Source organism: Procambarus clarkii, chromosome 61 (genome assembly GCF_040958095.1).
Source record: "Procambarus clarkii isolate CNS0578487 chromosome 61, FALCON_Pclarkii_2.0, whole genome shotgun sequence".
Classification (NCBI taxonomy): domain Eukaryota; kingdom Metazoa; phylum Arthropoda; class Malacostraca; order Decapoda; family Cambaridae; genus Procambarus; species Procambarus clarkii.
Genome location: NC_091210.1, coordinates 3,507,335 through 3,530,670, shown reverse-complemented (window position 1 = coordinate 3,530,670; position 23,336 = coordinate 3,507,335). Strand labels below are relative to the sequence as shown.

General features: G+C 46.9%; 1 protein-coding gene and 1 long non-coding RNA gene across 2 annotated transcripts; both read right to left on the bottom strand.

Moving 5' to 3' along the window:
- Nucleotides 1-5,951: 5,951 nt before the first annotated feature.
- On the bottom strand, nucleotides 5,952-7,036 carry LOC138354066 (piggyBac transposable element-derived protein 4-like). The gene is made up of 3 exons (XM_069307781.1): nucleotides 6,863-7,036; nucleotides 6,339-6,720; nucleotides 5,952-6,220 (listed from the first exon to the last, which is right to left on the bottom strand). The coding sequence occupies exons 1-3, from the start codon at nucleotides 7,034-7,036 to the stop codon at nucleotides 5,952-5,954; spliced, it is 825 nt and encodes a 274-aa protein (XP_069163882.1).
- Nucleotides 7,037-7,713: 677 nt separating this feature from the next.
- Nucleotides 7,714-17,055, bottom strand: LOC138354010 (uncharacterized). The gene is made up of 2 exons (XR_011223385.1): nucleotides 16,906-17,055; nucleotides 7,714-7,965 (listed from the first exon to the last, which is right to left on the bottom strand). It is a non-coding gene; the product is annotated as an uncharacterized lncRNA (long non-coding RNA).
- Between the last annotated feature and the right edge of the window lie 6,281 nt (nucleotides 17,056-23,336).

Here is a 23,336-nt window from a genome sequence, read left to right as displayed (position 1 = left end):
AACGTAGCGTTTATTCAACAACTGGTAGACATAACATAATATAGCTTCATATTCACTGTGGTAAAACAAACAAACATACACATCACGGCCAGTCCTCGCTATACCTCAAACGCGCCGTTCAATCTCACTCCCTTAGGTGTGCAATGTTCTACACATACAAATTCCAAGCAAAGTAAACATATATAAGACAATGTGGAAAAACATAGTCTTGATACTATTATTAAATTGACTTGTTCATTATCCCCGAGTTCAAGGCTGTCTCTTAAGACCTACATCATCCAAATGTAAACACCAATCGATGAGAATAAGACCGGGTGAGTCGATAGTGAAATAGCTCTGGGCTATGTCTATTTTCAGTTCTTGTAACAGTCAATGTAGCGTAATGGGGAAAACAGACTTTCTACTGCCTACATAATTAGCATTTGAAAATGTATGCAAGTCTAGACAATCTCCTATAGCCCTTACATTCTAAACACAAATAAAATATTAGCACACGCTTGCATCGCATTATATCATCATTAAGTAACGTGAAGATCAACTTTCTGGCTGTTGTCTGAATATCATTATTGAAATGTGAACTCCATTTAGCCAAACACAATATCTCCATTACATCTCATAGCATATGAATATTACGGTCTACCAGTTTTAGCCCTCTGTAACACAATGTAACGTAACGTAACGCAAATCAACTTTTTGCAGTCCAAAATGTCATTTTGAAACAAAAGTGAGGCTTAGTCCATCTCCATTACATCTCTTACCATATAAATATTGGCGTCTACCAGTTTTAGCCCTCTGTAACACAATGTAACGTAACGTAACGTAACGCAAATCAACTTTTTGCAGTCCAAAATGTCATTTTGAAACGAAAAGTGAGGCTTAGCCCATCTCCATTACATCTCTTACCATATAAATATTGGTGTCTACCAGTTTTAGACCATGGAACACATTGTAACGTAACGTGAAAATCATCAATCATATTTCTACAGACCAAATAACATTTTTAAATGAAAGTACGACTTAGGCCATCTTCATTACATCTCTTACCATATAAATATTGACGTCTACCAGTTTTAGCCTCTGTAACACAATGTAACGTTACGTAACGCAAATCAACTTTTTGCAGTCCAAAATGTCATTTTTAAATGAAAGTATGACTTAGTCCATCTCTTACCATATAAATATTGGCGTCTACCAGTTTTAGCCCTCTGTAACACAATGTAACGTAACGTAACGCAAATCAACTTTTTGCAGTCCAAAATGTCATTTTTAAATGAAAGTATGACTTAGCCCATCTCCATTACATCTCTTACCATATAAATATTGGCCTCTACCCGTTTTAGCCCTCTGTAACACAATGTAACGTAACGTAAGTAAGTAATTATCAAAAGAAAGCACCAAACCGGGAAGGCTATGTAGCACCATCAAATATGCAAAATAATCAGAGGGCGCTAAATATCACCAAGGATGCCAATACGAGAACAAAAACGCATAAGGCGAACGATATCAAAAGTATCCGAGTCACCAAGAATTCTATCGAGGGACAGGTGACCGCGAGGGGCGGTCGGAAAGCAAGACACACGCTCGTCCTGGAAGTCAGGACATTCAAGAAGGACATGCACGACCGTAAGAGGGACAATGCAACTAGGACAATAAGGGGCAGGGCGGCGCTCCATCAAGTGACCATGGGTTAAGCGAGTATGGCCAATACGCAACCTCGCCAGAGCTGTTTCCCACCTCCGGTTACGGTGGAAGGAGGACGGCCACGAGGAAACACAACATTTAAGAGTACGTGGCTTGTTACCAGTAACAGACAACCAAGAAGCCTGCCAACGGGTAAGGACTGAGGAATGGATAACCGGGTAAAAGTCAGAATACGGAATGCCTTTACGAGAGATGGGACAAGAGCAGACAGCTTCCTTGGCGGCAGCATCCGCACGCTCATTTAATGACACACCAATATGGCTGGGAACCCAACAAAACTCAACCGACTTAAATTTACTGTGAACGAGAAACAGCCAATGCTGGATCTCGACAACTACTGGATGAACCGGATTAAAGGACCCGAGAGCTATGAGGGCACTACGAGAGTGAACAACAACTACAAAGGAAGACTGACAACGAGAAAGCAGGAGACGAAGAGCATAGAGAATAGCATAAAGTTCCGCTGTAAAGATGCTAGTCTCCTGAGGCAAGCGACACATATAAGTGCGATCAGGAAAAACAACAGAGTAGCCAACACCGTCCGCTGACTTAGACCCATCGGTGAAGATAGAAACGGAGCGGGAGTGAGAAGAAAAGTGCTCGAGGAAAAGGCGTTTTAGAACCGTAGGAGGGGTAAAAGCTTTAGTGATACAGGTCAAGGATGTACAAAAGCGTGGAAGAGGGACCCTCCACGGGGGCAAAGAAGGAACAACACGAGGAGAAACATCAGAAATACGAACGGAAAGAGAATCCTGTAGGCGAGATAACCGGACAGAAAGAGGGAGGTGGTGAAGAGGAACAGGAACCGCAGGAGGGGTAAAAGTTAAAGCACGACAGAGGCGAGAGGAAGGATGTTGCAAGGACCGCGCAAGATAGCGAAGACAGTAGCGATCACGGCGGTCCTGGAGAGACAGGAAGCCAGTGTCAACATACAAGCTAAGGATGGGAGTCGAACGAAAGGCACCAGAACTGAGGCGCCACCCAGTATGGTGCAAAGCATCAAGACGGCGAAGAGTAGAAGGAGAAGCAGACGAGTAAGTAGGGCAACCATAATCGAGCTTAGACAGGACGAGAGAGGAATGTAAAGCAAGGAGTGCGTCCCTATCCGCCCCGCAAGAAGTATGGGACAAGACCCGAAGGAGGGTAAGGGCCTTAGAGCACTCAACACGGAGGTAAGAGATATGGGGAGACCAAGACAAACGAGTGTCAAGGAATAACCCCAAAAGCTTCGCGGAATCTTTGTAATCAAGGGGATGACCATAAAGTGACAAAGAGGGACGAAGAACAACCCGTTTCCGCGAAAAAGTCATGGCACAAGTCTTAGAAGTAGAGAACTTGAAGCCATGATCTGTGGCCCAAGACGACACGGCATCAATTGCAAGTTGAAGCCGGCGTTGAAGGAGAGGCGAATCATCACCCTGACAACAAAGGGTAAGATCATCGACATAGAGAGCGGAGAAGACACCAGAAGGAAGAGAGGAAAGAAGACCATTGAGGGCAACCAGAAAAAGAGTAGTGCTCAGAACACTACCCTGGGGCACACCTTCGTATTGCTGAAAAGAGGGAAAGAGAGCGGTACCAAGGCGCACCCGAAAGGAACGACGAGAGAGGAAGCTGCGGAGAAAGAGAGGGAGATGACCACGAAGGCCAAAAGAATGAAGTTGAGATAGGATATGATAACGCCAAGTGGTGTCGTAAGCCTTTTCCAGGTCAAAAAGGACGGCAACAACGGAGTTCTTCGCAGCAAAAGCAGTACGAATATAGACCTCCAAGTTCACCAGGACATCTGTCGTGCTGCGGCACTTGCAGAAACCAAATTGAGAAGGGAAGAGGAGGTGATGGTGTTCCAGGAACCACATCAGACAAACGTTAACCATACGTTCAGAGAGTTTGCAGACAACTTGTGAGGGCAATAGCGCGAAAGTCCTTAGGGGGATGTTCCGAGAGACCCTCGTTTGCGAACAAGGAGGACAACGGCATCGAGATACTCCTCAGGGACTGACGACGACTCCCAGATCCGATTATATAGACTCGGTAAATACCGAGAAGTGCACGGAGGGAGATGGAGAAACATCTCATAATGAATGCCATCGGAGCCCACCAACGTAGAACCGCAGAGGGCCAGGGCAGACCGAAGTTCAGAGAGAGAGAAGGGATCGTTATAGGGAAGTCGAAGATGAGTGCAGAAATCTAAAGGACGAGATTCAAGGGCAGGTTTACGAAGGAAAGAAAGATTGGGGAAGATGAAAACCAGAGCTAACAGAAGAAAAGTGAGAACCCAGTTTGGTAGCGACATGCAACGGGTCCGCCACAAGAGTACCATGGAGGTGTAGGACCGGCGAGACATTGGGAAAGAACTTACTCGCTATGTTGCAGAAACGCTTCCAGATCTGCGGCAGAGGAGTTTTGGATGTAATGGTGGAGACATAAGATGCCCAACATTCACCTTTAGGTGTACAGATGGCCCTACGGGCCACCGCACTCACCTTCCGAAATAAAAGAAAAGAATCGGCCGTCTGTAGGCGGCGGTCTCTCTTCCAGGCTGCACGCTTACAGTGGACAGCTCGAGCAGTCTGTATTCCACCATGGAATGCACTTCCGTGGTCCCCGAGAGGAAGAGCGAGGAATAGAGTATAGGGCAGCGTCGAAAACGGTGTCATGAAAGAGGAGAGAGCGAGGGAGAGGTCAGAGAGCAGCAGCGCTGAGGGTAAATAGGTTCCAGTCCGCCTTAACAAACTGGCACCTAGGGAAGGAGAGGAGAGAGTGAGAAGAGAAAAAGGTAACAAGGATGGGGAAATGGTCACTGCCATGGAGGTAATCAAGAACCTGCCACGTGAAATCTAAATAAAGAGAAGACGAGCAAATAGAACGATCAAGACAGGAAAGGGTGCAAGTCTTAGAGTCCAAATGCGTGTTGTCTCAATGACAATTGAGACAAGTTGGCCGATGACGTCACAGAACGGGAGCGCTCAAGGGTGCTGCGTCAACCAGCCGTCACTCATAGCCGCTCACGCGGCCCGAGTTGCCGCGAATTTATTTTCGCGGAATTATTTACAGTAATCTTGGGTCATTTTACACAAATTTTTTTCGATAGTATTGTTCCAATTATTACCACTAGACGTTGTATTATAATAAAAATGGTATAAACTCACTAGGCGCTCACATATTAGTGTCACAAGTATGTCCACCAAAATGGTATAATTTACAGGAAATATTCAATGTATTTTGGGTTTTTTCAATATAAACACAAAAATTAACTTTATATGTACATTTATTTACCCAAGAATTACACATTTAGTAGTCTAGGAGACTGTGATACTGTGCAAAACAGTCGATATGGCACAGAGGGACGGCACACGCTTCGCACCATGTCAACACCAATTTACGTTTCTGTGGCCTCAATTTGGTACTGGAACACACAACACACCGACGCTGGCCTGCTGCACGAGCTCCAGTTGATGGTAATTTCTTGATTTGATGTATCAGAAAGGCCTCCCTGTAAGCGAGCCTGGGTGCAGGAGCATTGTTCAGTACTGGATCTCGAATGGGTCTTTGTATGCCAGGTGTGTCCTTGCCAAATTTACCTAGTAACTTTCACAACTTGAAAACTAAACGAACGGAAATATGGTTTTCTACCTGTTTTCACAAGAAACATGTAACTGTTCAGCATTGTTACGTCAATAAGGTGGAAAATCATTTTCTTTGTCCACTTCACTGTTTTCCGTACACACTCTACAGCACCCACCATCATGTCACATTTATCAACTAAACGCATGTTGATGTTGTAGTTCATCACACAATCTGGCTTATATATTATTTGCTTTGTTATTCTGTTCACCCTGCCACTGTCCACCATTGTACCAGGGTGAATGGTGGTCAACATGTTCACTTCACGTCTGTCTATCCACCGCACTGAAAGCATTGCACCACTTTTTCTTACCTCGCAATCGCCTACTTGCATAGCAGTGTCAAACACAGGCATTTCGTTTTGGCTTTACTGTGCCACACACTCTAGTCTTATTATCAAGCAAGAATTTCGTTAACAAGGGACTGGTATAATAGTTATCCGTGTACAATATGTGGACCTTGTTCAGATATGATACAAGCAGTGCCTTCACCACACTACCTGAGAAGCCATGTTCGTCAATAGCAGGAATATCTACATTTGTGGCTGAATAAAGTATCATGTGTAACACCATTCCTGATTCGCAGTCACAGAGCACAAAGAATTTCAGTCCAAATTGGTGACGTTATGAGGGAATATACTGCTTGAAGGCAGCACGTCCTATGAAAAGCACAAGGGATTCATCAATAACCAGCTTCTGAGCTGGTACGTAGTAATCTCGGAAGTCTCCAATCAGGTCATTTAGCACGTGCCTCACCCTCCAAAGCCTATCATCCTGTGTCTCGTCTGCATTATTTGCAAAATGAATGCACCGTAGGATCAACAGAAATCTGTCTCGGGACATATATTTCCCGAACAATGGTGTTGGAACAGCATTGTCTTTGGTCCAATAATCTGAAATTACGTGTTTCACACAATGTTTCATCAACATGCAAATTGCGAAAAACACACAGTTCACCAACAGTTGTCTCTTTCCAACGCTGTAATCTTAAAAATTCTGATACTGCCTCACCTTCAATGAGATCGGCCGCAAGTCTGTTCGTTTCGTGAACAACGTGTTCCATGAGCGGCTCATCGAAATATGCAGTAAAGAAGTCCATTTTACACATTTCGTCACCAGTATCAGGGAAAAGATCTGTAATTCCTACATCTCTGTTGTCAAAGTCAGGAATTTGTGGAGCAAAATCTTCCCCATCACTCCACACAAACAAACCTGCTGCCTTCCGAGAGCCATTAGCTGCACCACGGCGAGGAGTCCGGGGACCAGGAGCTGAAGCAGGTATTGCAACAGTAGGGGCAAGAAGGGTAGATGAGGAAAAAGATTTGGAACATGAGGGAATTTGTTCCTCAGTCGCCATATTGTTCCATGCTGCGGTGCTTGGCTGGGCAGGCAGCTGATGCGGCGAAACTCGATATCATAAACGTGCAATGGAACAAGTGAACGACGTGCTTGGGCGCGATGTGATGTTGAGTGGTGTTGAGTAGTAGCGGATAACTCATGTGACATCCTCACTTTCGTGGCACCAACATGTTCACCCTATCTGTTTCTATTTCTTCAGGCTGTGTGTAATCTTCATCTATATCCGAGTCGTCAATATCAGATTCGTCAACGTCCTTGAACAATTCATCTGCAATTTTGTCTTCGGTCAAAGACTGTGCGGCGCGGTGCGCTGAGCGAGGTCGCACGCTGGGTCGTGATGCGCTCGCCATGGTGTCTGGCCACTAACTAAGGCCTGTGAAACAAAGGAGGCCTGCTCTAGATTTTTTTTCAAGATGGCGTCTGTTTGCAATCGCCCCTGGCAACAGTATGGGTGACCCCTTTACACTGCGGGACATTTGAATCGTGTCTGGCACCCTTTGGCATATATATACATGCCATGCGCACGGTGGGATATGTTACTCATGGCGTATATATATGCCATGCGCAGTTTAAGGGTTAAGAACCGTCAGTCCGTCGATATCGGGTTTAGTGACGAAAGGAGGATTGACAATAAAAGGTTCCCCTCGCTCTTGACGTTGGGTACTACAGTTCTATGGGTGCAATTGAGTATGCCTCATCAAACACCCAGGCATCAAAACAAAAGAATGATCAAAACAGACACAAAGGTCAGAAGGATATGACAAGTAGAAAGGAGAAGAGGGGGGGGGGGGAGAAAAAGGAAACAAAAGGAAAAGGAAAAGGAAAAGATGTCCAGCAAAATTAGTGAGGGCAGCAGCAGGAGTACAAGGCCACAAAAGGACAGAGGATTATCCCATAGAGCATCACACCTCAGTAGCCGCCCACCAAGCCTCCACACGGTATCAACGAGCCGGACAGGGAGGGGGCCTACTTTGTCAAGTTTTATTGTATGGTTAAAGTGAAGTAATTAACAAGTTAAACAAACAAACAAACTTTACAATTTATAACAATTTTAACAGCGAATATCGCTGCACTAATAAAATGGGCGGTTACGAATGTTCAACCCCCTATCCTTTGATATGAAACAATAGTGCATATATTTTAAATGATTATAACTAGATTGCTTTCATGCGAGAAGTTATCAGCGCTGGCAATACAGGTATGGTGGACACTACCCGGAGACCTTCGTGTTGCATTAGCAGGAGGTTGACGGTGGACAAGACCCAGACCTCCCTCACACCTGAAAACAACAAGACACCCTTTTAAAGTATATTTGTAAACAAGGTGCAAGTACCTACCAAACAAAATTCATCGCCAATGGAATCTGCGTCTGGGGATCTACTACACAAAATTCCCTATGATTCAATTACTCATAAGAAATAGGCAATTAAAGTTCTAATCTCAGACAGCATTCAGCACCCTTACATCCTGGAGCATTAAATATCAAGTGCTTATACTCTTAAATGCACTAAATCGATCAAACTGACCTGTAATACTAATCCTAACTTTAAACATTTAACACTTCCAAGACGGTTGTAACAGAACCCATGGGCATTACATGAGTAAAATATGATATTACAAGAATGCGACTCTTGGAAAGCTTGAATACAAGCAATTAAGGGTTTCATCGTACAAGATTTCCAAAACAGTTTTTAAACTAGATGTGAGGAATACAGCCTCTGAATTAACTAATAAATACATAGCACATAAATCACAATAGCGTGATGCATCAATGAACAAATCCACAGGGGCCGTGACAAGGATTCGAACCTACGAATCAGTCTATTAAGGCAGCGTCTGGGATGCTCTCTGACATAGGTTCGAATCCTAGTCACGGCCCTTGTGGATTTGTTCAATAAATACATGTTACGGACCCGAGCCCAGCGTCGTAACACGGAGCTGAGACGACCACGCCATCTGTGAGTCAGCTCCCGAAACCCCCTCCAAATGGACGACGCCATCTAGTGAGGACGAGATATACCGGCCACAGGAGCTGGTTTCCCGTCTTAATCAGCTCGTGACATAGCCGCTGCTGACCTCTGGTGAGGTGGCGCTTAGACCGCAACGCCATCTATAGAGTAGATAGGTGGGCGTTTGTGTCTAAGCCGGTAAGCGAGGTGCCCTAGAGTGTAATTAGTACTGATGACGTGTCTGATTACAGAGTCGACCTGGGACTGCTGTATTGGACGTTGGATCAGTCTACCCAAGGCAGCCATAGTATCTCCACATGTTTGCTGCAGAAGCTGTGAGTCACCCCCCGGATGAACACTTGTGTTAACCTGCCTGTGACGTGGCAGAACCAGGAATTGTCGTACCCGGGGCTGACTGGTGGAGAAGACTAGCCACTGGGGTGTTGAGAGAGGAGAGTGATCAGCGGAATCACACGAGGCTCCTGCTTAGGGCTCGCAACCCTAGTATCGGTCGTGGAGTGCCTACGCAGCAGAGCTGAATGGAACCTGCCAGCTACAGGCTGGATTTGTGGTTGAAGGCCTCCACAACTGTGCACCCAGTGGGACTGTGATTTAGCTGGCCTGTGGCCGGGGTAGATTCGCCGAAGAGAATCAAAGGATTCATCATGGGCCACGAAGAAGAGAACCAGGGCTACTCATCGTGAGCACTGTCGAGCATCCCGCGTCTTCAGAGGAAGACGATTCTGTACATTGTGTATTTATAGCAACCCCGTGTGACAGTTTATATATTTATTTATGGTGGTGGTGATTATATATACATAAACCAGTGTAATTGTATCCCTTCCCCTTTAATTTACTTGCGTTACGGAACACACCCCTTGAAAGCCACTACTAACTTGGGGCCGGATACCCAAACTCTAATAACATCAGAGAAGAACCTCAGTTGCGACCCAATAGGGCCGTAACAATACATAATTCGCATAATATAGCTACTTCACTTTTCCTTATCCTACGAAAGTATATTGTATTTCTTTGCCGTTGTCTGTTGATAAATCTACATATTCTACAATTAAGCAGTCAATGCATATTATCCCAACCATAATTTGCTAAATTTATTTACTAATTTAATTTACATATATATATTAGTATGCTTCACTTTTTGGAGAAAGTTTATGCCATTCAGCTTAATTCAGTTAAAATATGAACACGTTGATTCCGAAATTTTCCAATTATCCAATTATTTCCGAAATTGTCACTATTTATGAGAAATATTCCTTAACAATTACTACTAATACTTCTAATAATATACCGCTATGAGGAATCGTCCTCTGTTAAGCTTATAAGACGACGAATTATTACGGCTTAAATTGAATTATGAGGTTTATTCCTGTTATTAAATTATGAGTTATAATAATATTACTGGGGTGACGTAACGTGTAACGTCAGCCACCTTCACGTCACCACGAAGATTGAGTAACAATTATTTCCTTAAGCCTCGTTGGTCAGTTAAAATGTGGAGATGAAATCAAACACTATTAAACTAATCAAGATATTCAGTTCAGAATCTGTAATGATTTTAATTAAACGGCCCAATTTCCAATTTAATAACTCCGGCGTTAACGATGACGAGAGTAAGAAGGGAGGTCTGGCCATAAGGTTCAGAGGGCTTTAAGCTTGACAACGACGGTGAATCTTGATACATACTGCATTTTTATATCCTCAACGAAAGCTTAAGCCACAATTACATCCGTTAGCAGAAGACAACATTGGTTCTGTTCCAGTCCAGGATAAGTATCATCCATTTGTTATTAGTTGGACCCAATTATAGATAGTGGGAGTTGGTTAAATACTTTTTTGCCTTTATTATTTAAACCATAGAATACATACAAATAAAAGAATAGGACAGCTTAGCAACCGAATTGTACACAAATACACAAACACAGAACGAAGCAAAAGGTTTACAAAATAGTGATGGTACCATACCACATCCGCCGAACAAGATACTTATGGGCACAAAAAGGACACTAACGAAAAAATATAGGTAAGGGAACATGGCAACACACATCACTAATAGTGAAAAATAATCACACACAAAGGCCACCAAACACAATGAGGCCGTTACCACCAACAATACAAGGAAACAAAACATGATTACACAAAACAGCCCATCAAGGAACACTACAAAAGGAAAAAGTCACAGCAAAACAAATTACAAGGTAAATAACCAATCCCTGACCTGAAAAACAAAACACACCACCAATACACACAACCATCCATATTAGAAACAAGCAAAACGAACACACGCACCACGAAAGGCGGAGACGCAGTCCCAGTCACCGCTTACTGTCTGGATACCACCCAACATCTAGCAGCCTATTAACCTCCGTCAACCCGAGTTCAGGTTGATACACTTTCTTGAAAGCATGGGGGCACGAAAAAGCAGAAGCCTCAAGGAGAGATCACAGACCTACAGCACTAAAACCAAATCGGGGAGTTGCGTGGTGACCACCGGCCAAGTCGGACGTTCCCGAGGTCTCTCCGCTCTTGGCTAGTGTTTACGGTGGGTGATTGCTGGTTTGCCCTGCTGGTGGTGGTTTGGAACAAGGTCCTTGCCGGGCACTGTGTTGGTATGCTGGACGGCTCCCGCACCCTGACGATGTCGCTGAAATGTAGTGTACCGTCGTCGATGTCCGTGTTGGGTTACACGCTCCGCTGCCTGTATAGGGGTCAACCACACACCTGTTATAGGTGTGGTCACGAGGGTCATCTGGCTGCAGCGTGCGACGTGGGAGCGACTGGTAGGGTGCATGTTTTTCGTGCGGAGGATTTTCTGCCCATGTTGCGTTCGGACGGTTCTGAGGGTGGAGTGGGTACTGTGCCCGAGGCACCTGATTGCCTGTCTGCTGCTCCGCAAGTTGAGGTGGGTTCTATGGCCTGTGCGGCGCATCTGGTAACTGCTGTGGCCCCTGGGGTTGTTGAGCCGGTGTGTGGGGGTGTCGGGCCGTCGCCTGCGCTGCGTGTAGTGCAGGATGTCCCAGTGGAGGTCCATGTCCCGCCCCTGCCTGTGGATGTGGTACCGGCTCCCGGGGACGCGGGTTCTGCTGTTTTGGAGGGGGGGGGGAGGGCTTCGGCAAGGGGAGGTGCCTGCCGTGCCTCTGTCTGTGTGTGTGTGTGTGTGTGTGTGTGTGTGTGTGTGTGTGTGTGTGTGTGTGTGTGTGTGTGTGTGTGTGTGTGTGTGTGTGTGTGTGTGTGTGTGTGTGTGTGTGTGTGTGTGTGTGTGTGTGTGTTAGCAACTGTAGTTCTGCTACTTCCATCCCTTTGCCTGACTCTTTTTTGACTCTTCGGACGGTTCGGGTGTGGCCTGTGTGGATGTGAAGTTGCTACCTGTGCCCCCCCCCCCCCCACCTCCTCCTCTTGCGTCTCCTGCTGTTGGATCCCTGCAGTGGGGGGGGGGGAGGGGTTGTCCCAGATGATCGGGACCTCGTCGTGGTGTTGTGGAAGGATGTGCGCCTGGGGGCCTCGACTCCTGTGTCCAGTGGTGGGGTCGATGCCGCGCCTGCATCCCCTGCGGTTCCCCCTTCTTTGTTGCCCTGATCTGGGGGGAGCCTAGTCCCGACTGCTGGGGCCGTGATCTGCGAGGCTCCGGTGTTGGGCCCTTATCGGGATGCCCGAGTGCTTCTGATCCCTTGGTGCTCATCCACTGTCTGGGTGTCACGGGTGAAGGAGTTTGTTTATAGGGTGCCGGATAGGGTGTCTCGGCTAAAGGCACCGCCTTGTGGCTACGTGTCCCGACACCTGGGTGATCTGGGACGCATACTGCTTGCGCTTTTCGGTATACAAGTTTCCGGAGAATTATTATTAGACGTCTTGTGCACAACACTATGCCGTGCGTGGATCAGCTGCCGCCGTGAACTCGTCATCCCGCCTTACGGTGCGGCGAGTCTCCCTCTATCACCCACCTGTTTTCGTCGCCACTCCTCTATCTATGGCCCGACGCAACTAACACTTTTGACTTTCTTCTCCTCCTAAACGTCAACGTGTCTTCCAACATCTGTCCTGGTGCAGTCATTAGTGGGGTACACCCTTCATGCAAACTGCACCTACTCTCAAGAAGAAAACCAAATCTTGCCTTGTGCGACCACTAGCAACAGGGTGAGAGTGCTCACCTAGCTCTGGGCAGAGGCGGACTTAACGCCTGTGAGCTCCTAGTTTGCCGACCCGTGGTAGTTTGTGTTTGTGATCGGATCCTTGGGGGCCGTGGTGGCTGGAGGGATGGTGGCCCCCCTCCCTTCTGTGAAGCAGAGGGATACCACTGAACTAGAATTTACTGGCCCAGCGTCTTACCCGGCAGTTGAGGTGTGATGATATATATGTTTCGGGTGGATGTGGTGTCCGTGTGCTGCGTTCAACTTTTATCTGGGCATCGAGCTGTTGTAAAATTCTGTTCCATGGCTATGTATCGGGACTTTGTTAGCCGCTACGACGGAAGGACGTTTACTCTGCCTGAGGGTGGTGGTTCGGTGGAATTGTCGGACAGGTGCAGTGCGACTACCTATGTGGCTGTTCATGGTGCTCCCTTTGAGTTCCCAGATTCTCTTCTCCAGCGCCACTTTTCCTGGTATGGACGGGTCTTTAATGTCCGGATGAATGCAGTCTCCTCGGGGTTGTGGAAGGGTATCCAGAATGGGACCCGCACTGTGGCGCTGCGCTTGAAGGACCACATCCCTTCATCTCTCTTCTGGGGATCATGGTACGCATATGCTATGAGGGTAAGCCCCAGACTCGCTTCCGGTGTGGACTCACAGGCCATCAGGCTGCAGGTTACGATGCGAGCCAGGTCGAGCCTGTGAACCTCTTCAGGGAGAAAGACTTTCCCCGTTGGCAGTTCCAGACCTGTCGGACAGTGCTGCTGTGGTGAGTGATACTTCCCAGTCGTCTGGTACCCCGTTGTCGGTCTCTGATGCCAGCCTCGATGTAGCTGTAGGTGTCGGGGTGGTAGGTAGTGCATTCCCGGCTCCCGCACCTCAGCTACCCCTGCTTGCCTCGTCTCCAGTCAAATCTCCAGTTGTCTCTCCTGTGGTGTGGGGTCTCTTGCCCCCGGATGTCGAGGCTGCGCCCTGGCCTGTGCTGTCTCTTCAGCTCGTGTCGACGTGCACGCTGTGATCTCTCCTGGGGCGTGTGGTCTTGGTCCTGTTCCCCAGGTTGATGAGGCTGCGATGTTGAGTGATCGTGCGCTGCGCGGAGTTGCACAGCTGACCAGAGGTTCTGCTACGGTGCCTCCTGGTGGGGGTGAGAGTTCCGACGACCTGCGACCTGTGTCCAAGCGTTCGTGGCGAGCTTTGAGTGTGTCTGACTCGTGGTGAGGCCTGGGTCGACGTCCGGGTTTTTGGGACTCCAGAAGTTCGTCTTCTGTGGATGATGATGTGGGTGACGTTATTGAAGTGCATGCGGCTCCTGTGGGTCGTGTTGCAGCGGTGATGGGTCCTGTGGTGGGATTGTCGCCTGGCCCTGGTCCTGTATCTTCTCCGGCTGCCTCTACATCCCCGGTTGCCGATTCCCCATGTTAAGAGGTTGTGGCACCGGCCGAGGTTGCGGGAGGGGGGTGGGGACTTGGTGCTGGTTCTTAAAGATTCTGCTCCGGCGGCCCTCGTGCCTCTGGCGTCCATGCCTGTGCCTTTCCTCACATCTGCCCTCGGTGGTGCCGATCGCTGCGCAGCTGCCCTCTGCTCAGCCGTCCTTTAATACTCCGCCCCCTGTGGTGTCGGCCCCTGCACCATCGCCCTTTGTGATTGTATCACTTGCAACTCTGCCCTGTGTCCGGCCGGCTCCTGTGCTTCAGTCCCATGTGGTTCCACCGTCTGTATCAAAGAGCTCTGTGCGGCCTCTTCCAGTGATTTACGCCCCCGTGGTGGAGGGTGTTGAGCTGGATGATCCCGACTTCATGCATGGACCGCGAGGATCACGTAGTCCCGTTAACGCGTCTGCGGAATTGTGGGCTCGGTGGGATGCATATATGAAGAAGTACCAGCGGCGTCTATATCCGGATAAATATGAGGATGATTAACTGTGTTCCTTGTTTTGTGTTGGTTTATTTCTTTTTGTTTTGATGTGCTGTGAGCTAGGGGCTATTTTTTCCATGTGTTTCTTGCCTGGTTCTTGTTGGTCTATAGTGCTCTGGTGTGTTTTTTCTATTTCATTGTTACCTATGTTTATGTTACCAATTTGTGTTTTGTACGACTTGTTTGTTTTTCCTGTTCTAATGTTTGTCAAGGCAAGAAACACAGGAACAATGTGATTGATGATGATTTTCTTTTCTTGTATTTGTGTTTTGCCAAATAAAGAGGAAAAAAAAACAACAAGGTCGTTTACCCACCCACCCCACCTCGGTTCACTGGTAGAGGGGACTCACTAGCAGGCATCGGCATAGGCAGCCCGTCCTCCAAAGACACAAAGTCCATTCCATGCACCCGACCACCCCCCTGCTTATGAATTTAAAACTGTTTACACATGACTGATAACGTCGGAACACTTCCAGAACTAGTGCTTCACTGACTAATTTTGTTCGAACTACAACGCTTTAAATGCTTCACCCATGCAAATAATAATAAAAAACAAATACAAATAATCACTAACAGAACCTAAACATCTAACCTAACCTATGCCAATATATATACACAATATGTAAAGTATTATAATAATTTATATTTGAGAAAATTCCCGTTTTGAATGGACAGTATGTAAAAATTTATGAATGCATCTGTGGGGTCAACCACGATGTAATTGACTCGAGTCGAAGACGGGTTGTGATCTGAGGATGGGTTGGTAAAAGTTACTACAAATACAATGGAATGGAATGATCAGGAGAACGTGCAAAGTCATTACAACTACTTAGGACTTTGAAGAGATCAGGATAATGGTTTGGGATGGGACACGAGGGGGGGGGGGGAGGAATGCATGGTGCCCAACCACTTGGACCGTCGGGGATTGAACACTGACCTGCATGTAGCAAGACCGTCGCTCTACCATCCAGCCTAAGTGGTTGGGCACTACAAATACAAATAATCGCCAACAGAACACCTAACCTAACCATTGCCTAAATATGCACAGTATGCTAATATAACAATATAAATTTATATTCGAGAAAATTCCTGTTTTGAATGAACAGCATGTTAAAATTGTTAAATGCGACTTTGGGGGCCGAACGCTGCATGGAATGGAATTGGTAATTGGTCCGAGGACGGGGTTGAGAGATTGCCCAACACAGCACAGGCAGAACCTGAGAGAGAACCAGAGGGAAGCAATAGTGGCCATATTGCGAGAGATCTTTGCGCAGCGCTCTAGGAAATGGATGATAAAACTACACAGCAGAAAGAATACAGAAGAAAACATGGACTTTTCCTAATGAATTTGTACAATAGGAAACGGTACAACTGGAATGCAGCTACGATCCAACGATTCGCCAAAATAGAGGGCAATGGTATCAAGACAGAATCGACGACGATGAAGGCAGAGGCTGGCGCTCTGTTGGACGTCGCTACAAAGGCTACGTTATAGGATGGAACCGCAACTAAAGCTGATGCAGCGATGACTACACACAGTTGAGCCTGGCTCCAGGCTGGGCTCGGGGAGTAGGAGAACTCTTTAAATCCTCTTCAGGTATACAACGACGAAACCCAGAAACTGGTGAGGCAAGTAAAGTTGGACTGAAGACCTCTTGTACAAAATTGCCTTATGCAAAGTGGAAACAAGGTTTCTTTCTAAAGGCTTGACCTTTGTAGCAGGACCACTTACTCTGGACCTTTGTTGAAAGGCGGCTCTGAGCCAAAGCAAAGAGTTGGGAAAGTTCAATAATGCTTGGGAACAAGCTATTGCCACATCAATGCTCCCAAAATCAGATGCCAAGACACAGAGGTGATGAAACTACCTTTCTAGCACTTACACCTCAGTTAAGAACCAAACACTGGCAAGCCTATACCTACCTGGGCAAAATTAATGTTTTTAAAGCAAACAAACAAAACCCTTGCAAACACAAGATGGAACCAAGCAGAAGTGGCGATGGGCCACCTGAAATTTAAATCTACGAAAAATATAGTAACTAAGCAAATAATGTTTTTATCGTTCCCAGTATAAAGAAGTAAACTAATGTTAGGACAAAGCATTTTGTGGGATTATGTACTACCTAGGATTCTAATAATGAGATTAGAGGTTCACAAGAGATTAGATGCCGTTTTGTTTTCTTCTACTTTAATGTTGATACATGAAATTTATACCTGTGAGCATGGCTTTTGTTTACAATAAACATGTGGACTAGACATGTTCCTCCTCCTGCCTTGAACGTAAGTGGCGACGAGGGTTAAAGCTGGGCGGATGGGAGGAGCACCAAGCGACAATAGTACATCATGTGAACCAGCAGGAAGACCTATAGACAACAAAATTGTGTTCACGTTGGGTGTAGCCAAGCCGCTTCATTCCAAGTCAATTATTTTTATTTTTTTTATTTTTACTTTTACATGCAAGCATGCAAGTTAAAGACAATAAATACAATAAAACAACATAACACAGCATTACATCAAGACAAGATCATAACACAAATTAGAAAACAAGCAATCATATCAAGCAAATAATGACGAAACAAAACATAGTAACATATGATAACAAATCAGACAGAAGCACCGGCCGGAAGGGCTGACAAAGCACAACATGACACGTAAGAAAATCATAATACTACTACACGTTAGGCACAAAATAACACACAGGACATAGTAACACAGAACAAACACATGAACAAAAACACAGTAGGGCAAGCAAACAGCCAGAGGGGCATACATCACTACATAAAGCACAAACAGGAAATCAGTGGACATACTTTCCCGGAAAACAGGCCCACAGGAACTGCATATTAAACGCTTCCCAGAGCATCCACAGCCAAGGGTCTCAGCCATCCACCGGGAAAGCCATAAAATCTGGAACCCTGGCAACAAACACCCGCAAACATGGGACCCAGATGGTAGTACTGACGAGGCGAGTAACCGCCACTCGTCCCCACCTGCAGGGAACCTCCCCACCATGAAAGTTCTCCGGTTCGTCAGCCAGCATCAACTCTGCAATCGCAGACCAGTGACCCGATGGCATCACAGACGCCGGCAACACATCCCCTGGTTTCCCAACGCGCACCCTCACAGGACGGCGTGCATCCTTCCGTAATGTCACTACCAGACCACGCCCAGCACCAGGATCCACACCATCCCTGGCAGTGGAAGCCACCACACCCCCACTGCGGAGTCCCCCCTGGCGGAGAATGAACCGAAGGCACGTCCGAGACACTGGCCCCAGCAGGCACATGGACCTCCGCCACTACTAACTGCGAAGACAGCGACGTATCCGGATCTACACCCAAAGACTCACAGTCACTGAAATCCCCAACATTGGCCCAGGCAGAAGACGAACGCCGGGAACGTTTGGGCTCCGGCCAGATATCGTCAGAGCCTGAAGCGGACCCAGAAACACTGGTACCACTAGCCGGACGAACCGACGCCCGACGCAGAACGGCAGCAGCCTCTACCACAGGGGAAACTGGGCCAAACACAACAGGAGGTTCCGCCACCACCCCAGCACAGCCAAGACCCGAGGCAAGGACACAGGGCCAGGCGCAGCAGCCAAACACGAGGGAGAAGACAGCGACGCCTCACAGTGAGCACCGGAAAGGCCCACGGGAGCAGCGGGGACAGTGACAGGAGCAGGGAGACCATCCAATGGCACAGCAATACCCGGAGGAGGGACAGCGACAAACGGAGGCATGTCGGGCGACGCAGGGGGAGCCCGCAGCAGCTAATGGGACTACCACCTCCTCATCCCCGGAATCCTCCTCCAGAGGGAGAGGCGGGAAATCCTCTTCCCGGAACAAGTTGACAGGAGCAGCTGGGGCCTCAGATCACCCGGCAGCCTGACTCCCCAACAGGCCACACCGGAAACAGGGACGGAGCTGCCAAGCATAATACACCTGGACGTAGTAACCCATCAGCTGGACAGAAGATGGTATATCCGACAGCAGGCGCATACCCAAGGTACGAATGTTCGTCCGCCTCCCAGCATACCTCCCCGAGGAGAGCGTGTTCACCCGCACACTGACAACAGCAGCATACCTCCCGAAGTAACGCCAGAGGAGGTGTCTTCAGGGAACTCCAGGGGCGCCTCCATGAACACTGACAAGTCAGGGCACCACTACGATCCGAAATCGCCACAGAGCCGGCATCACTCGGCAACGGCATCGTACGCCCCTCGTACCGACGGAGGAATTCCTGATACTCCTCCACCCTCACGAACTTGATAACAACCCGGTGGGCTGTAACAAGCTCAACACCGTAGATAGGCTCCACCGGGATACGAAGCATGTCACACAACCATCTCGATGTTCAGATATCCAGCCTTGCTAGTGAACTCAAGGCTCACCGAGTTCACATTCACAACGGGGGGAAGATGGCCTCCCATGTCAGGACCGCCACGTGAACACGCAGCCAGGCAGCAAGAAACTGAGGGCAGAGACGCTCACACTACCTGGCGACCAAATTGGCAAACAACCTCAACAACCAGGGAGGGTCGGCAAGACATCCTCACTCCACGGCTGCCAGAGCCGGACTTCCACCAAGTCAAAATGGAATCTTTTGGTGCAGTCAAGATCTCGCTGAAGCTGTCGCCGAGCATGCTGGAGACAAATTTTGAGCATTATAGGATTCAAGAGGTTGTAAACAAGAAATCGGTACTCCTACCTTCATTGACTACAGCAGTAGTGTATCCAGGGAAATATGGGAAACGCCACACTTACCACACACGAACTCTTAAAAGACCTGATTACTCTGCCTAAACGCCGTTATATGGTGAAACCTTCATATCATACAAGTTTGATAGTTTTCAAGAAGAGAACTAAAGAGCAGCAGGAAACCTTGCGTGCGTTACCTAACAACTGCAACTTTCGAGCACTTTGATTACTGGGTGACGGACCAGTTGTTTATAACAGTTCTTTTTTTTCCACTAACCTCGTTGCGGAAAGTTTGCATTTACTATCTATGTCATCATAGAGAATGTTAAAATATTTTTAACCTCAAAAGAGCCCTCATGAGTTAGAAATCTAATACCCAAGAAATTATACAGGGCCAGGTGGCTTGTAAACATTCCGGGTATAAGCACACTAGTTTAAACGGCAGATTTAAAAAGATTGTGCACAAGTATTGTAACGAAAAAGGGCACATGAAAAAGTGTGGAGACTACTTTAAAACAAATAGTAATGCTATGCAGAGGATAGGGCCTGGGAATGCAGAACAAGAAAAAAATAAAAAAACAAATTTTTAAGGGGTCAAGGCAGACGAGGAAGGTAAGAAGACTGAAAAAGCTGGGGGTGAGGATGGCAGACTGAAAATACTTTATCTTTCACCGAATACAATGAAGCCAAAAGGGGTGAATTAATAGGAAGGAAGTTCGCTTGGAAGTAAACGCTGGCGTTGCAATGTCAACGTTGTTAAAAGATTTAGCAGAGTCCTTGCATTTAAGTGTAAAACCGTGTTTGAAGTCAGTGCCTATGGTAATGTACGGATTAGGGTCACTTAACTTGCAACAACCTGTGATTGTATGCACCAGCGTAACATCGGTGGTAGTCAATTTGCAAATCACAACAGGCGAGAGTTGTCTCAAAGATCAACTGTATCCCAGGTTGAGAGAAAAAGTTATGTATTACGACGCGAGATGTGCGGCTGCAAAGGTCCACTGGTGGACTCCCCAGAAAACAGGTTCTGAACAACCATCGTCTCCAACGAGAACACAGGTACCTGCTGTCACTGGGTCGTTAGTTCCTCAACTACTTAAGCAATATAGAGGATAAACCATGGCGTTTTCAAACCTAATTTGTATTAAGTGTTCGAAGTTCTGGGGTCTTGATACCCTGAACCAACAATAATAAATAGCAATATTTAATTAAGTCGAGCAAAATAAGGAGGCATTACTCTGCAAGGGAATGGCAGAATGTAAACAGCTAAATAAATTGTTGTTTGAACAAATCCACAAGGGCCGTGACGAGGATTCTTACCTACGTCCGAGAGCATCCCAAACGCTGCCTTAATCGGCTGAACTACGACATGGTCAAAAGATTTGAAACCATTAGTTCTACTGAACTGACTTAGATCCTGCAGCCTCTCCGAGACACAAACCAATAGGCCTTTTGACATAGCTTGGGTGCATGGGGGAATTGTGTAAAACCCTGGTTTGTGTCTGAGAGGCTGCAGGATCCAAGTAAGTTCAGTAAAACTTCTGGTTTCAATTATTTTGACCATATCGTAGCTCAGTCGATTAAGGCAGCGTCTGGGATACTTTCGGACCTTGGTTCGAATCCTCTTCACGGCCCTTGTGGATTTATTCATTTGATGCATCACACTGTTGTTATATCTGTGTGTAAATTATAGTTTATTTACCCTCCCCTCTCTCCCTCCCTTTCTCTCCCACCACCCTCCCTTTCTCTCTCCTACCCTCACCTTCCTCTCCCCCTCACACTCTCTGGAATGGACACTTTACGATAGTGGAGCATTTGCTTAAAGCAGAAGCCAACACAACACGCAACAAGCGAAAGGCGCAACAAAGGCCAAGGTACATTCCATGCACCTGCCAATACCCCCCCCCCTGTTTACACACGACTCGGCTAATGACGTTCTGTCTTCTCAAATAAGTGCTTCGCTGACTACTTTTTTTTCGAACCACAACGCTGTAAAAACTTCACCCGCGTATTACAAATACAATGGAATGGAATGATCATGAGAAAGCGCCAAGCTATGATGACTATATAGCACTTTGAAGGGGGGGGGTCAGGATAATTTGAGACGGGATGGGTGGGGGGGGGGGGGGAAGGAAGGAATGAATTATCAAGGGAAAGTGCCAAGCCATTACGACTATATAGCACTGGGAAGGGGTCATAATAAGGATTTGGGATGGGACAGGGAAAGGAATGGTGCTCCAACCACTTGGACGGTTGGGGATTGAACGCCTATCTGCATGAAGCGAGACCGTCGCTCTACCGTCCAGCCCAAGTGGTTGGATAAGGGAGGAGTGGGGAAAGGAATGGTGCCCAGTCACTTGGACGGTCGAGGATTGAACACTGACCTGCATGAAGCGAGACCATCCAGCCACAGTCGTTGAGCACTACAAATACAAATAATCACCAACGGCATATAAATACCTAATCTAACCAATGACTAAATATGCACAGTATGCTAATAAAACTTAATTTATATTTGAGAAAAATTCCTGTCTTGAATGAACAGCATGTTAAAATTGTGTAATGTGTCTTTGGGGTTGACTACAAGATGGATTGGATTTGTCCGAAGACTGGTAACAGGAACCGGTACAACAGGATGCTGCTACGACCCAACGATTCGCCGAAATAAAGGGCAAAGGTATCAAGACAGAATCGACGACGACGGCAGAGGCTGTTCTCGGTTAAACGTCACTATAATGGCTACGCCATAGGGTGGAACCCCAACTAAAGTGGTTGCAGCGATGAGGGCCGCCTTTTCTTCGTCATGCCTGGTTCCAGGCCGGGCTCGGGGAGTAGAAGAACGCTCTAAAACCTTTCCAGGTATACAGCAATGAAACCAGAAACTGGCGCGGCGAGAGAAGCATGACTAAAAACCTTGTATACAGAATTGCCTTTAGCAAAAGTGGAAACAGGGTTTCTTTCTATGGGCTTTACTTTTTTAACAGGACCACTTACTCTGGATCTCTGTTGAAAGACGGCCCTAAACTAAAGCATAGAGTTAGAAAAGAAACAAAGCTAGGGTACAAGATATTGCCACCTCAAACCCCCGTAAAAAAAAACACGCAAAGAGCACGGTGATAAAACGTCCTTTCTAGCACTCACACCTCTGTTAAGAACCAAACACTAGGAAGCCAATGCCTACCAGGGCAAAATTAAAATTCCTAAAGCAAACAAACAAAACCCTTGCAAACACAACATGAACCAAGTAAGTAAGTAAGTAATTATCAAAAGAAGGCACCAAACCGGGAAGGCTATGTAGCACCATCAAATGCACAGAATAATCAAAGGGCGCTAAATAACACCAAGGATGCCAATACGAGAACAAAAACGCATAAGGCGAACGATATCAAAAGTATCCGAGTCACCAAGAATTCTATTGAGGGACAAGTGACCGCGAGGGGCGGTCGGAAAGCATGACACGCTCGTCCTTGAAGTCAGGACATTCAAGAAGGACATGCACGACCGTAAGAGGGACAATGCAACTAGGACAATAAGGAGCAGGGCGGCACTCCAAGTGACCATGGGTTAAGCGAGTATGGCCAATACACAACCTCGCCAGAGCTGTTTCCCATCGCCGGTTACGGTGGTAGGAGGACAGCCATGAGGAGACGCAACATTTAAGAGTACGTAGTGTGTTACCAGTAACAGACGACCAAGAAGCCTGCCAACGGGAAAGAACGGAGGAATGGATAACCGGGTAAAAGTCGGAATATGGAATACCTTTACGAGAGATGGGACAAGAGCGGACAGCTTCCTTGGCGGCAGCAACCGCATGCTCATTTAAAGAAACACCAATATGGCTGGGAACCCAACAAAACTCAACCGACTAAAATTTACTGTGAACAAGAAACAGCCAATGCTGGATCTCGACAACTACTGGATGAACAGGATTAAAGGACCCGAGAG